General features: G+C 43.0%; 1 protein-coding gene across 1 annotated transcript in view; it reads left to right on the top strand.

The window, feature by feature from the left end:
• Window positions 1-14,971, top strand: part of INPP4B (inositol polyphosphate-4-phosphatase type II B) — a 312,722-nt gene that overhangs the window by 186,229 nt on the left and 111,522 nt on the right. Inside the window, exon 14 of the mRNA XM_029910663.1 lies at window positions 7,236-7,413. Coding sequence (XP_029766523.1) covers window positions 7,236-7,413 — 178 coding nt within the window. The remainder of the gene's footprint in view (window positions 1-7,235; window positions 7,414-14,971) is intronic.

Below are 14,971 nucleotides of genomic sequence, written 5' to 3'. Positions count from 1 at the left end.
TAAATCATTTTCAAGATACACCAAGGACTTTTTTCTTCTTATTTAAAAGCTAATTTGGTGCTATGTGCTTCAGCCAAAACACATAGGCTTGTAATTATAAGACCTTTAATGCTCCACTACTAACCATCAAGGAAAACAGAGGTGCTCCAGAAGCTGCATTAGGTTCTATGATTTGTTTGGAGAGTTTTTTCTGCCAGCTTTTAATAAGGCCCTTGAAATATTTCTAGTCTTCACTAAAATAAACTTGAAGCTGAAAAAGCATTGAAACTATTTTTAAAAGAGCTATAATTATTTGATATGGGTTTAAATTGTCTAAACAGACCCTTTTTTATTAAACATGGTCCATATCTTTGATCGAGGTGAGTTTCTTCCATAATGTACTCATTACCAGGGGTTTCATTAAAACAAAAATCTTCAGGGTTCCTATTACCTGTGTCTCATAACCTTCAACCCATTTCCACTCTCTGAGGAGTCTGAAATGGTAATGTTTCACAGAAACCCCCAGTCATGTTGAAATAATAATGACTTGTGTTTGATCTAATTGTAGCCTTTATTTTCAAAGGGAAATCACAGCCTGTCACACAGCACTTTTCAGGGAGACATTACTCTTTGTTCACTTTCCCTCTCTTTGTGTATGTGCATGAGGGAGAGAGATGAACATTTTTGCAGTGTCCATAAAATGCATGCATCAGATTCACTGGAAATTTTACCAGAAAACCTCAGCAGCTTGCCAAATCATTCATTTGGTATGTAAAAATCTTATCAAAATATTTTTCTGTGTACTAGATTCTATTGGCCAGATTGTCCCAGGCACTTCTACAGGTGTGTGTATCAGAGAAGGGATAACACTCCCACACAGGGGCCACGAATGGTTATAGCCTCTATGCTTGGGAGAGAACAGGGACTGCTGCCTTTGGCAGACCTATTGGTGCATTCTCCCTCAAAGGGATCGGAGAGTGTCATGGAGGAGGTGAAGCTATGGCTCTGTCCTCTCTTCTGCGCCAGCACAAAGAGCGGGCAGGGAGAGGAGAGAACAGTGTTTCATCATAAACGCAGGTGTAGCATGCACGCTTCCCCTAAAAGTAGTGCAGTTCCATACTTTCCCAATAAAGGACTTTACCAAAATGGCACAATTTAACTCTCTGCTTTGGGTTGAGGTGCAAGCACAATATTTTTCTCCTGAGAACTGTGCTTAGTTACTATGGACCAGATTCTCCCCTGTGTTAGGACATTTTGCACCATTAAACAGCGATCCTAAAGTTGAATTACCTGGCTCAGAGAGGATCTCCCCAAGAGGCAGAATCATGGTAGTGTAGAGCCACCAAAGCGGTTCCTATGCCGCTATCACTGCAGCCCAACTGAGGCCACTGTATAGGGCTGGGGAAAGAGAGTATACCCAGGATGGTCCTACACTTAGCTGATGATTGGCTGCCACAAGCAGCTTAGGGCCATTGACAGCTGAGGGCACTTAGAACAGCCAGCAAGTTGACCTGAGTTATGCTGGGGACTGGGATGGAAGAGTACACAAAGGCAAGCTATGCACACTAACATCTCCAAGCCGCAAAATCTGGCCTTGGCTGTAGCTGAGGATCATGGCCCATGATGATGACTTCATAAGTACAGATAGATTAGATATAACATAGGATTTTACTTTTTTTAATTTATGAAGTGGTATAGCTGTGTTGGTCCCAGGGTATTAGAGAAAGAAGGTGAGGGAGGTAGTATCTTTTGTTGGACCAACTTCGGTTGGTGAGAGAGACAAGCTTTTGAGATTACAGAGAGCTCTTCTTCAGTTTGATTTAGTATTCTGGACTGGGTTTTTTAAAAAGGCCTAAGGAACTTAGTTGCACAGCTCCCTGTGAAATTCAGTGGGGAAGCTGGGTGCACAACTCCCAAAAGTCTGATTGAAAATCCCAGGTGAGTGGATTAAGAACATAAGAATGGCCATGCTGGGTCAGACCAAAGGTCCATCTAACCCTGTATCCTGTATTCCGACAGTGGCAAATGCTAGGTGCCCCAGAGGGAATGAACAGGTAATCAACAAGAGATCCATTCCCTGTCACTCATTCCCAGCTTCTGGCAAACAGAAGCTAGGGACATCATCCTTGCCCATCCTGGCTAATAGCCATTGAAGGACCTATCCTCCAGGAATTTATCTAGTTATTTTTTGAAGATTCAGATTTATTTCCTGGATGCAATAAGTTTGCCATATTTTTATCGATTTGATTTTCCTCATAACTTTTCATATTAGAAATTGTATCCATGAAACTGTAAGTGATGTTTAAACAATAATCCACTGGCTAGGTAGGCAGAGTGATATATGCATATGTATTTGTTCACGGTTATTTTGTGAGGGATGTTTTTCCTCCAATATGCACCTTCTCAATTCTGCATTTTAACATCAGCAATTATTACTGTGGGAAACACTGGGTCAAATGTTCATTATTAAAAGATTTTAACCCCCTTGCAGATGGTGGCAATTTAACTCAATTACAAAAATGAGTCAATTAACAGCAGGAGTAGAGTTGGAGTTACATGGAGTGCCATTAAGAACTAGACATTTAGCATATTGCAGTACTTCTTGCCAAACAAACTGTGTTAACTTAGAGTTAAGAGTGCTGAAGTAATTAATATAACCTTTATTCAAATTGTACCACTACTACATTGCCATTAAAAATAATCTAAAAACTGAAATGATCACGTAAGGTAATCTGCATATAATTGATTATCAGCAATACTATTATGTGAAAGTTATGTTATACATTCCAATAAACAGTTTTACTCTAACCCAGAAGACATAATTATAGTCTCTTTCAACATATACATTGCTAATTACATACTTTATATGTCAAGGGTATATTTTTACATTGCATCTGATTTCACATGCAGGAGCTACAAAATTTCCTTTCCCCAGTGCACAAGTTTAGTCTCAGTTGTAACATCCTGCATTCAGCTTTTGCATTGATGTGCCTATCATTTAAAAGTTTCTTCATCAGATTTATTGACAGGGTCTCATGCATAGATTTTCTGTAATACTATTTATGAAATTTGTTTGTATATGAAAATTGAGTTCTGAAAAGTATCCTGGGCACAAGGTAATTACGGAAATGACTTCTCCAGTGAATCTTGAAGTAGCCTTTTCATCAGATATGGAGACACAACATTAAACAGAAGCCCTTTGTTTAATATGGGGACACACAAAAATTAGAAATTTCAAAAATCTCCAAAAGGAGTAATTTTAATTGTTTTGAATCTGAAAACTAATTGCTGAATTTCTTTGAAATTTTATCAAAAACTTCTTATGGTCACTGAGAGTTAACCTTAAAATTCTGAAAGCCTAAAGATTTTTGGTCGTTTAGTGTCTTTCAAAGTATGGCAAATCAACCACATAAGAGCCTTAACTCAGAAGGGAGACCATCTCTGGTCTTCACAATTTACCTTGATTTAAAAGCTCCAATTGCCTATACATAGAATGGGAAAGACCTGCAATGTCTCAGGAAATCTAATTACTGTGGATGGTATCTGTTTAATAGCACACACTGTAACTTTCCTGCTACAGTAGGTAATGGGGATCAGATTTGGGAGGGCAGTCAGGGAAGGCTGGAAATGGAATGCTAATAGGAATCCAAGGGAAAAGAATGTAGACTGTGTGTGATGGGGATGTTAGAGACCCAAATGCATCAGAAGATGCAGTATGGTGGACAGAGGAGATCAGTAGAGCCCTGCAAATCCGCAGATATCCGCTTCATATCGTTCGATGCGGATATCCACGGACTATTTTTGCAGATAGTGGATTGGATGCAGATACAACCACGTAGGGCTCTACCCACCGATGGCACTTGGCCCGCGGCGTCCAGCCTGGGCAGCCCGGGGGGCGCAGCATGCTCGGGGCCAGCAGCCAGTGCCTGGGGCTGGGTGGCAGGTCGGAGTCAGGGCTGTCCAGCACCTGCTCGGTGCGCCGCTTCCTGTCCAGCAGCTCGGGCCCCTCGGGCAGTGCCAGCATCACCACCATGGCCGGGGAGCACTGGCTGTGCTCCCAGTCCTGGGCCTGGCCTGGTGGCTCCTGGGCAACAGGACCCGCACCTGGCCACAGGGATTGGAGCGGGCATGGCACCGTCGCCTCATCCCTCCGCCCCACTGTGATGCAGCACATACTGCTGCTGCCATGTGCCATCGCTCACGAGCCTCCTGGAGCAGCACATGATGCAACGCCCCTTCCCCCCAGCCTCCCCTCCGCAACCCTCTTCTCCTCGAGACACCACCCCCGCACTGCCCCCCATCTCCAGGTGCCACCCTCGCGCTGCCTCTTCCCTGCAAGCCCTTGCTCCCTTCCCTCTCTCCCCTGTCGCTAGCCCTTGTGAGACAGCTTGCTGCTGTGGATGCGAATACAGATGTTAGTATAGGTAAAAGACGGCCAGCGGATCACGGACTGAGCCTGGTGGATGTGGATTGGATGCGGATCCACATTTTTGTATCCGCGCAGGGCTCTGGGGATCATCAAAAAGAACTGGAGAGGAACTATCAGGAATAGAAAGCATCAGTGATTCTGAGGGTATGTCTTCGTGGCATAGTTTTGGGCTCTTACTCAGGTGTTGCCCCTCAGCCCCCTTCCATCCACACACAAATTCCTAGTGTTATGCTCAGGTCCAGGAAAACCACCCTAAACAAGCCTGATTGGTCAAAAAGTGCCGAGAAAACTGCAAAAAATTGGCATGGGGCAGGAATTTGCATCATTGCAATGGGCAGGGTTTGAGGGGAAAAACACCTGTGGGGCATAGTCCAGTTAAAAAACAAAAGTGTACGGAAAAAACCCTGCAGGGTGACTGCATGAAAATTGTCACCCAACTTCTCAAAAACAAGCACAGTTACTTTCTATATGCTACTTTGGCAAGTAGCTGGCCCAGATGGGGGTATAGGCTAAAGCTCAGATGCTTTCACTCTGGCTGGTAACCTGCCCTGAGGATGCAGGCTGTATCACTCAAGTGCAGATAGACCTCCAGTGCCTTCCCAAAATTCCCTCTGTTTGCCCAGGACAGACAAGTTTTCCCACAATTAACTAAGAGAGAATCATAGAGTAGCTCAGCCTACTGCAGCACAAAGAATCATGGGTTGTGCCCCCAAAAGTCCTAGTGAGTCACACACATGGTTGTGTGCAGCACCTGTGAGGACACAGTAATTTGGGTATGGCTCTGTGGAGTGGCTGTTCACAGTTGGGCTAGGCTGACCCAGGTGCTAATCATCCTGGCTAACTCTGCACTGAAGACAGCCTGAGAGGGGAAGCAGCAATGAAAGACAGAAAATGAAGAACAGATTACAGCAGTATTTCAAGTTGCAATTCAGCAAAGTACTTATGCATACTTAAGTCGGGATGATTTAAATGGGACATAAACACGTGCTTAAGTGCTTTGCTGTATCAGGGCTACAGTGAGAGAAAACCAGCAAGCAAAAGGGGCAGTGAAAGGTGCATTAACAGGGAAAGCAATAAAAAGAGAGGACTGGGAGAAAATTGAAATGAGAGAAAGCAATAAGAGTTAGAAAAGCAAACAGGAAGATCAGGGTTCAAATCCTGTTCAGTGAAATGAAGGAGGAAATAAAGGCTACAGAGAGAGAGAGAGAGAGACAGGAGAAGATACAGAAGAAGGATGAACAGTTGCAGCCAGGGAGATAGAGGATGCACTGTTTTGTTATCAGTAACATTCCAGGAGCCTACCCACTTGGAAAACTGGTAGTTCTAGTTACATCATGGAGGGTTAAATATTGTCTGAATTCAAATATCATCCGATTGTGGATAGTTACTCACATGTTTACAGTTCTCAGCTAGCTGTACAGTTCAGCTACAGTCTACTGGAACCACCCTGCATCAAAGCTTGCCCTTGTCCTTGTCATCCTGAAACTCTCTAGCTCTTGCCACACCTGTCTAATGTGCTCTCTGCTGAGTGGATATCAAAGTGAAATGAACTCTGGGCTACAGAGCCCAAAGGAGCAGAACGGAGTGTGAGAGAACCCAGATGCCGCATTCTGTCCCTTTTTGCTAAGTTAGGGCTGCAGTGTGAAACTTACCAAAGATTTTGGGTAGTTTTACTTTCAAGCGCAATTCTCTGAGTGGCAAAGGAAGGATCTTGTACAAGAGGGTGAGGGGAAAGAGGCAATAGACCAAAGGAGAAGTAGGGGAGAGAACTAATAGACGTGTACATTGATAAATTGATAAAGACGTGATAATCTGGAAGGACTGGAAGAGGCAATAAGGAAATGAAAGAGGATGGTGCTTGGTTAGGAAAGGAAACAGGGAATACGTTTTCAGCAGGAGACTCAAGGGATCAATAGACCTAGTTTGTAAACAATGAAAAAGAAAATCAATGAGTTTTAGGTGGGGCACTTGAGTGTTTTAGCAATAATTAATTTCCTCCTCAGTTCTATGCCTTCACTTGTCTAGTGAAATTAGACATGTGACCCTTTTCATTGGAAATAACTCCTGTCCTTATCATTTTGTGAGCAGATCTCTGATGCTGATCAGAGCCTGTTATGAGCCCTTGATCAATTAAGCATTAATGACCCATTTTGGAGAACTTCACCAGATAGGTAATAACCTACTAGAGGAGTTAAGATGGAAATCTAGGGAGTCTAATGCTTGTTCTTGTCATTACCCAACCAGTGTGGATCTCTGAATGTGTCGTTAATGGTAATATAAACCTTTCTTTCTCCACAATTATAAAATAAAAATTCAAGGATTTTCCTTTTCCCCCACCCCTCGCTTGGCATGATCATCCTTCAGAGCACCATGGGAATAATTAGTTTGAATAACACTATCTGGAGTGTTCGTCAATGAATAGCCTCCTGTCCTGGTTACAGCAGGGACTGCTTTTAGCCTATCAGGAAGACAGATGTAAATGCACCTCTACCCCGATATAACGCTGTCCTCGGGAGCCAAAAAATCTTACTGCGTTATAGGTGAAACCGCGTTATATTGAACTTGCTTTGATCCGCCGGAGTGCGCAGCCCCACCCACCCGGAGCACTGCTTTACTGCTTTATATCCGAATTCATGTTTTATCAGGTCGCGTTATATTGGGGTAGAGGTGTAGTGTCAATAAAGATGTATAGTAAAGCTTAACAAACTTATCATTTTTGTGATATAAATAGTGAGAACTTGTATCTTGTGCACAGTTAACCATCTGGCTATTTACAGTGGAAACGATTTTTGACATTCTATAACTGTCTCCACATTTGTTATTACAGTACTGGATACCAGTGTATTTACTATTCACCTGAAAACACAGCCAAGGCAAAAGAAGTTCTCAGCAACATCAATCATCTACAGCCCCTCATATCAAGCCATGCAGACCAGCTGCTTAATTCTGCAAGCCTGCATTCTACAGACAGCTTGAAGAATTCTTTAAAGATGCTTTCAGAAAAAGTAAGATACAAATCTTTACTGCAATGGAAAATGGAATAAGCAAATGCCTAGCTGCTGTCTTTTTCTGCATAAATTGACTTTCAGAGCATCAGGAAATGTTAAATATGCTCTGTAAAAATCAGCTTCAAAACGTTGCCATAGGAAAAGAATACACTAGTCATATTTCCATTTGCATTATTATTGACCATTTTTTTAGGCTTTCCATGTTGGAAATAATGCAGTTTATAGAGCAAGAGTGAGTTTTATTTGAAAGTATAATTTTTATTTCACGTCTTTACTTTCCTCTAGTGGCCACACACTGGGAATTTACCAAAGATAAAGTGTCTTGAATTTTGAGGGATGATAAGCTATTATTTGTTCCCATTCCATGAAACTTCTGACGACTTACTGAACCTACCTCTTATAGTGGAGGCCATTCTTGTGAGTCAGTTCTGGACCAATAGCATGACGATGACCATAGAAGCAGTGTGGTCTGGAGGAATGAGCACGGGAATGGAAGTCAAGAGATCTCGGAGTCTAATCCTGCTTTTACACTGATTAACTTTGTGGCTTTGGGCATGCCACTTCACTTTCCTGTCTTAGTTTCCCTAACTCTAAAATAGGGATAATAGTTACCCAGCAACTGCATGGGGTCACTGTGGGGTTAGTTAATTCATATCTGTAGAGTACTTTGAAAATATAACATGCTATGCAAATATTAAGTATTTGTCACAGGGTAACTGGTCCCTGTGAGCAGAACTAGGCCCAGCTCCTCTATGTCAAAGTAGGTGAGCTAAATCCAGCCAATTAAAGGGGGCGGGGCTAGACCTGGGCCTGCAGGGGATAGGAAATGGAAGGTGGAAAGGAGTATTGGGACAGGCTGTGCCTGGGGAAAGGAAGTCATGGTGGAGAGGAGCTAACTCCTTTGGTGGGTCCCTGGAGCAAGAGGCCAGGTGTTGAGGGATGCAGTCCTGGGGCTACTGCTCCAAGAAGGGCACCGAGTTGGCTAGAGCTAGTAAACTGCCAAAGGATCCTGGGTGGGGTGGCCCTGAAGCCTGAGAGAAAAGGAGTGAGTTCAAAGACTGTTTTTCTGTATTTTTAGTTGCCTGTTTTAAGAGAATACGCCTTCTTAAAGGAGGCTGGGCGTGGTGGCAAGTGTTTAGAAGCTGAGGAGAAGCCCTGCCCTCTGCCAGTATTATTACTGTGACCACTGCCTTGTAGACTATATCCTCTGTAATGTGATCTCTCTCTGAGTTTATGGCACTACCAGTAATCATTTCACGTTGTCTCCAACTATTGTGCAGCAGGCAACATTGTGAGCTGTTGAGCAGGAATACACTAACAATACATTTTTCAATGTGGGAGATTCAAATTTGAATATTGAGCTCAATCTCATTCTGCGAAGAAGGCATTGTAAGCACAATGCATGCCGATTTACCTATGAAGTCAGATGTTAACAAAGAGATGTGACGTCAACAAGGAAGCAGTACACAGGAAGTACACATTCGGTGAGGAAGGGGAGCCGAATGTTGCTCTCACTTACAGTTGTGCAAATCCACAGTAACTCCACTGAGAACAATACAGTTCTGTTGGATTTGAGTGACATAACTGAAAGCAGAATTTGGCCTGAAAAAAGGGAGGAACATCATTTTGCTCAGTAGCAATTACTGCTGACTATTCAGTGATAATATTGATGAGACTCTGGAGGGAGCCATGTCAAGATCCCCTGGCAAGAGCACAGCTGCTGTGATATAGAAGTATTCAAAGAAGGAGGAGGAAAGTTGTACTGGGATAAAATATAAAAAGATCTTTGTGATGCAGATTTCAGCACCTTACTACTTAGGAACTAGAGTTTCAGTCCTAACCAGGTTCTCTCCTCTTCCTCCTACCTCCTGTAATTCTTTGACTTATTGAGTGGGGAGGAAGTAGAAGCCCTGGGAAATGAGGCAGGGGACAGTTGTATAAATAATGTTGCATTGGGAGGGCACCCTATTTTAGAAGCTGGGAAGAAAATCCCTTCAGAAAAGACAACCCAGTGTGATGGTTCTCTGGGTATCCAGGACTGAGAGTCACCTTGTAACCACAGCCAGGGCCGGCTCCAGGCACCAGGCAACCAAGCACATGCTTGGGGCGGCACCTGGTAAGGGGCGGCCAATCTTGGGGTGGCGGGGGGCAGCACGGCGCGGCATTCTGCGGGGGGGGGCGCTCCGGCGGCGCAGCATTCCGCGGGGGGGGCGCTCTGGCAGCGCGGCGCTCGGCGGGGGGGGGGGGGGGCCCCGGCGGCGGGGCGCCCGGGGGGGGGGCGGCCGGGGACGCGGGGCGGGGGGGGGGGGGCCGGCGGCGGGGCGCTCGGGGGGGGGGGGCTTGGAGGGCGGCGCTTTTTTTTGCTGCTTGGGGCAGCAAAAAAGTTAGAGCCGGCCCTGACCACAGCCTCCAGTATGAGGAAATCTTGACTATGTTTGGCTGGGTGGCAGCTCCTGAACACCACCAGCCTATCAGTCACTCAAGCCCTTTGCTCTGGGGTGTGCCAGCATGTACTTTGCCTTGCAGTTTAACAGTAGGTGCATCCCAGTCCATGAGTCCCTTTGAAGCATTCCCCTTGGTTATCCAGCCACTGGCACTGGCTCCTCATAGAACTACTAGGCCTGCTGTTCTGAAAGGAGCCACTTGTGAGATTCAGTTCAGGATCAGCACTTTGCTTTAATACCACAACACTGAGGTATGTTTATAATGAAAACAATAAGTTATTATTCAAGATTCAAGCGATCATGAGTAAGGATATTAGAAACAAATGGTTACATATAAGACAAAATTATAACACACTTTCTAGAGACTAAATTTAGCTAACAGGTTAACCTCCTGTCTAAAGAAGCTTTATCTCACCCAAAGTCTTTTGCAGCATTTTCAGCCAAGCTTAGCTGAGATCCCCTTCTGATGAATGTAAGCAGGCTGTCCATTTATTTCCTAAGCGCAGGATGAAGGGGTGTCTGTTTCCCCTCCTACATATATCTCCAAAGTTCACGATCTGTCCTCAGGGACGGGATAATCACCTGTGGCTTGTTTTTCTTGTGTACTGCTTTTTTGTTAATGCCACATCTTTAACTGACTTCATATGTAAATAGGCATCCACTGTGCATTCAATGCTTAATTTACATTCTGACAGAGAGCTATAAATTTCTTATCTCGTGTCCGGAAGAAAACCTGTTCCTCACCTCTGCTAGTGACTAATACCTTGATACAAACTTTAAAAACATAATATCAGTATATATATACATGACTGCTTACATAATACCTATATATACCTTTCACAATGATATTGATGACCATTGTGACCCCTAGTTTTCCATTAAGACCTCATATGACATTCTTTGATGAACCACAATGTACATCCCAAATCAAGCTATTCCTTGACCACCGTTCCTGTTGGCACTATGGGGTTCTTGGGTCACACCCAAGATATTTTAGAAACTTCATAAAAGCTTTTAAATTGTGCTAGTTTAGGTGGTGGTTTAGCTGTGTGTACTAATATGGACTTTAAGGACTAGGATTAAACCACCAGTTAGCATATGAACTCAGGTTCCCGGAAGTGAAAAGCTAATACTCTAACCCAAGATGACATCCTAGCAACTTTCCATACAGTTGTCAGCACTGAGACCAGGAACTAAGAGACTGTTTCTAGTCATGTTTGAGGTGCATTGACAGCATTTCATGATGAAACATTTATAATGCGTCTGTACTTTTCTTTATTCTAGCAAATGCTACTAGTCCCTTAATTTCATGTGTACCAAATACATACTCTAATACATTTTTACATAAATTATTTAAATTCTTTCTAATTTTAAATTATTTTGAATAGGTCACAGTTCAGGGATCTGCACAATAATGGGATTGGTTTATTTTGTAACAAAAGTTCACTGCTTGGACCATTAATTAAAATATGTAATATTAGTGCTTCATTTGAGGGTTGCAGAAAATTTTATTTTTAATACTAGGTGTCACGGAGTTTGGAGGGAGACCAGGCTTCCTGCAATTCACCGTGACTCTCAGACAGACAGTAGAACAGAAGGTTTATTAGACAACAGGAACACAGTCCAAACCAGAGCTTGTAGGCATAAACAGGACCCCTTAGTCAGGTCCTTCTGGGGGGTAGGGAGCTGAGACCCCAACCTTGGGGTTCCCTCTGATTCCCCAGCCAGCCCCAAACTGAAGACTCTCCAGCCCCTCCTCTCCCTGTGTCTCTTTCCTGGGCCAGGAGGTCACCTGATCTTTGTTCTTCAACACCTCTAGTTGGCACCTTTGCAGAGGAGGGCCCCAGGCCATTAGTTGCCAGAAGACAGGGTGTTGGCCATTCTCTGTACAGACAGGATCACACTGGCCCCCTAGGGCTCTGCAAGAATCACACACCCCTAGACACTCGAGAAATGCATAGGGGAAACTGAGGCACCCACACAGCACTCAGGGAAAACATTAAGAACATTCCCACTTCGTCACATCTCTATCCCACTTCATCACACTAGGCAACCGAAGCAGAGTGGAGATCCAGCCTGGTATTGTCTAATTTAACAACTGAATCAGCCTGCTTACAGGCTAGCTGGGGATAGACATGAAGTTAGGAGTGGTGCGGTGCTGATCCTCAGGTGGCAAATAATGGCATTACTATGCCTAAAAGTTAAAAAATCAGAAGACAAACCAAAAGAAATCCATACAACTTATTTCTAACCTGAAACCCATTCCCGGTGCATGTACCTCCATACATCCCGTATGTGACATTATTTCTATTAGCATCATGTCTTGAAAAGAGTATGAAATGTAAAAATAGCCCGGGATGAGGAAGGTTGACACTATGCTCCCTTTTTAGCAGTTAGAGAGCTCTGCTTCAGACTCAGTTATGTCATAACCCCTTTTAGCACCAGCCAGCCCACCTCAGAGGTCATTTTGGGGGGGCTGGGATTACAACTCTCCAGGACCCTGTCCACTTTAAACCTTGGGGTGAGTCTGTGTATACAGAAATGGTGTTTTAAAAGCTGTTAGCTAGCAGAAGGCTAGTAATAGGTGTATCTGAGACAGAGAAAGGGGAAAATAATATGGGGAAAATATTGCAATAAATGCAAGTAAATCTTTTTATTTGGGTTTTGTTCTAGGCATAGAGAGCTTTATTGGGTGCACCTCGGGCAAAAATTACAGCAAAAAGCCCATCACAGCAGTGATTGCAGAGTGCTGTTTGTTTTTCTCTCTATGCATTGGGCAGGGTTTTACCATTCACACATCATTCACAATTTGCTGCTGTTATTCTTTTTGATTTTTTTAATTTGAATTCATTCATTAACATTTGTGTTAATTAAAGAGGCCCTTGTCTGTCTACAAATGTATCAGCATTTGCAGCTTGCATGGAGCTTGCTGAATGTATCTTCCAGCTATGCCTTTTTTTCTTTTTCTTTTTTCCTCAAGATTATTCATTAGTCTGGTATCTAAAAGCATTTGCAAAGTTTGCATTTCTTTGTGCATCCTGGTCTTGCAGGGATTAGCACAAATTTAGAAATAGTGATGTTCTGTGAATTTAGCTGCACATAAGAAAATGTTCTGTGAGGACCATTCCTGTAGTTAATCCAATTGAACCCCTGAACACAGTTTAATTACAGAAGCAGTTTTGAGTCTGTATGAGGGAAAATGGAAGCTCTCATCTCATTTCCATGCCAGTATGTTTCTTCAGTTTATTTTTTGTAAAAACATTTACACCTTAATTAAACTATTTAATAATAATACCTAGATCTTATATAGCACTTTCCAGCAGTAGTTCTCAAAGCACTATACAAAGGAGATATCATTTTCCTAATTGGGAAACTGAGGCACAGAGAAGTAAAGTGACTTGCTCAAGGTCACCCAGCAGGCCAGAGGAAGTGCCAGTCCAGCGCTCTGCTGGACTACTGATTTCCGGATAGGTAGCCAAATGTATATTATAGGCAGTGCTGCCTATAATTAAGGTTGTTCAACACTTTCTATTACAAGACCCTGTTTTTCAGTTGCTCGTAACTTTCCCAAGTTTTAACTGGGCTGAAATTTTCCATGCCAGGGGTCTGCATTTTTTGAGAGCTTCAGCGAAAATGATTCAGCCATTCAGAGATGGAGACTTGGGAAAAATACTATGACTATGTTAAAAATTATTACAGCAGTTTAGTAGAGAAGTTCTAGCACCTCAATGCTACAGGCGGGGGTCCTTAAATTTGGCATGGGGTGGGTTTCCCTGGTGTCAGGGATGTACCATTCATCATCCCTGTCAAATGCTGCCCAAATTTTCCCAGGTTAGAAGCTCTGAATAATCTCAGGTTTCAGTGGTAGCCGCGTTAGTCGGTATCAGCAAAAAAAAACCAAGGAGTCCTTGTGGCACCTTAGAGATTAACAAATTTATTTGGGCATAAGCTTTTGTGGGCTAAAACCCACTTCATCAGACCAAACAAACTTCAATAACAGACTCCAATGTGAAGCTGCAGAACTGGAATTAATTTGCAAACTAGATATCATCAGATTAGACCTGAATAAAGAGTGGTTGGGTCATTACAAAACCTAAACTTAATCTCCTCAATACTAATTTCTCCCTACTGTTACAGACAGTTGACAAGAAGGTGTGAGTAATGGGCCACTCTGTTACCACTTCAAAAGTTATTTTTCCTCCCTTGGCATCCTGCTGTTAATTGATTTATCTCATTAGACTGACCTCACACTTGGTAAAACAATCCCCATCCTTTCATGTATTTATACCTGCTCCTGTATTTTTTACTTCATACATCTGATGAAGTGGGTTCTAGCTCACGAAAGCTTATGCCCAAATAAATTTGTTAGTCTCTAAGGTGCCACAAGGATTCCTCGTTTTTTTTTTTTTTTTAATAATCTCAGTTTACACATGCTCAATAAAACTTTGTTAGACTTTGGCAACAATATTTTCCTAAGATTCTATCTGTACTGAACACGCTCCATGCCGTGGCTGCAGGGACTGAGTGGGACTTTTTCTCTGCACTTGTACCAGATGCAGTCACTGAGAACAGGGACAATTTCTCTCTCCTGTGTTGTCAATGCCCTCCCCCGGCTGGAGTCCAGGCAGCAAGGAAGAGAAGGAGGAATAGGCCTGACTCAAATGTCAGAAGAACTATTGCCAACCCCAAATGTTAAAAAAACCAACCAAGCAAACCAAAACAAAACAAAACATAAAGTCCCACAACCATGAGTCACACCTGAAAAATCATGATTGGCATAAAAATCTTGAGTTTTTTAAAATAATAATAATAATTAATAATAAATAATTAACAATAGATTTGGGGTTCTTTTTATTCACCTTCTCGTTTCTGAGCCTTTAGGGTGCATTTGCTTCATGTTTTCAAGCTTTTCCTCTCTAACCATGAGGGCTCAAAAGTTCCTAATGCCAGCAGCAGGACTTTAAGAAAAAAACCAAATATTTCAAGTTTTATGGTGTAATCACGAGAGTAGAGCACACACCCCTCCGGAACCTGGAATTGAACCTAGGAATCCTGAATCTCTACAGTCCTCTGCTGTCTGCAAATAGCTGTAAAACCCAGTGGCCAAGTGT

This window comes from Terrapene carolina, unplaced genomic scaffold (genome assembly GCF_002925995.2).
Source record: "Terrapene carolina triunguis isolate 2854851 unplaced genomic scaffold, T_m_triunguis-2.0 Scaffold66, whole genome shotgun sequence".
NCBI lineage: Eukaryota > Metazoa > Chordata > Testudines > Emydidae > Terrapene > Terrapene triunguis.
This window is presented reverse-complemented; position numbering and strand designations above follow the sequence as displayed.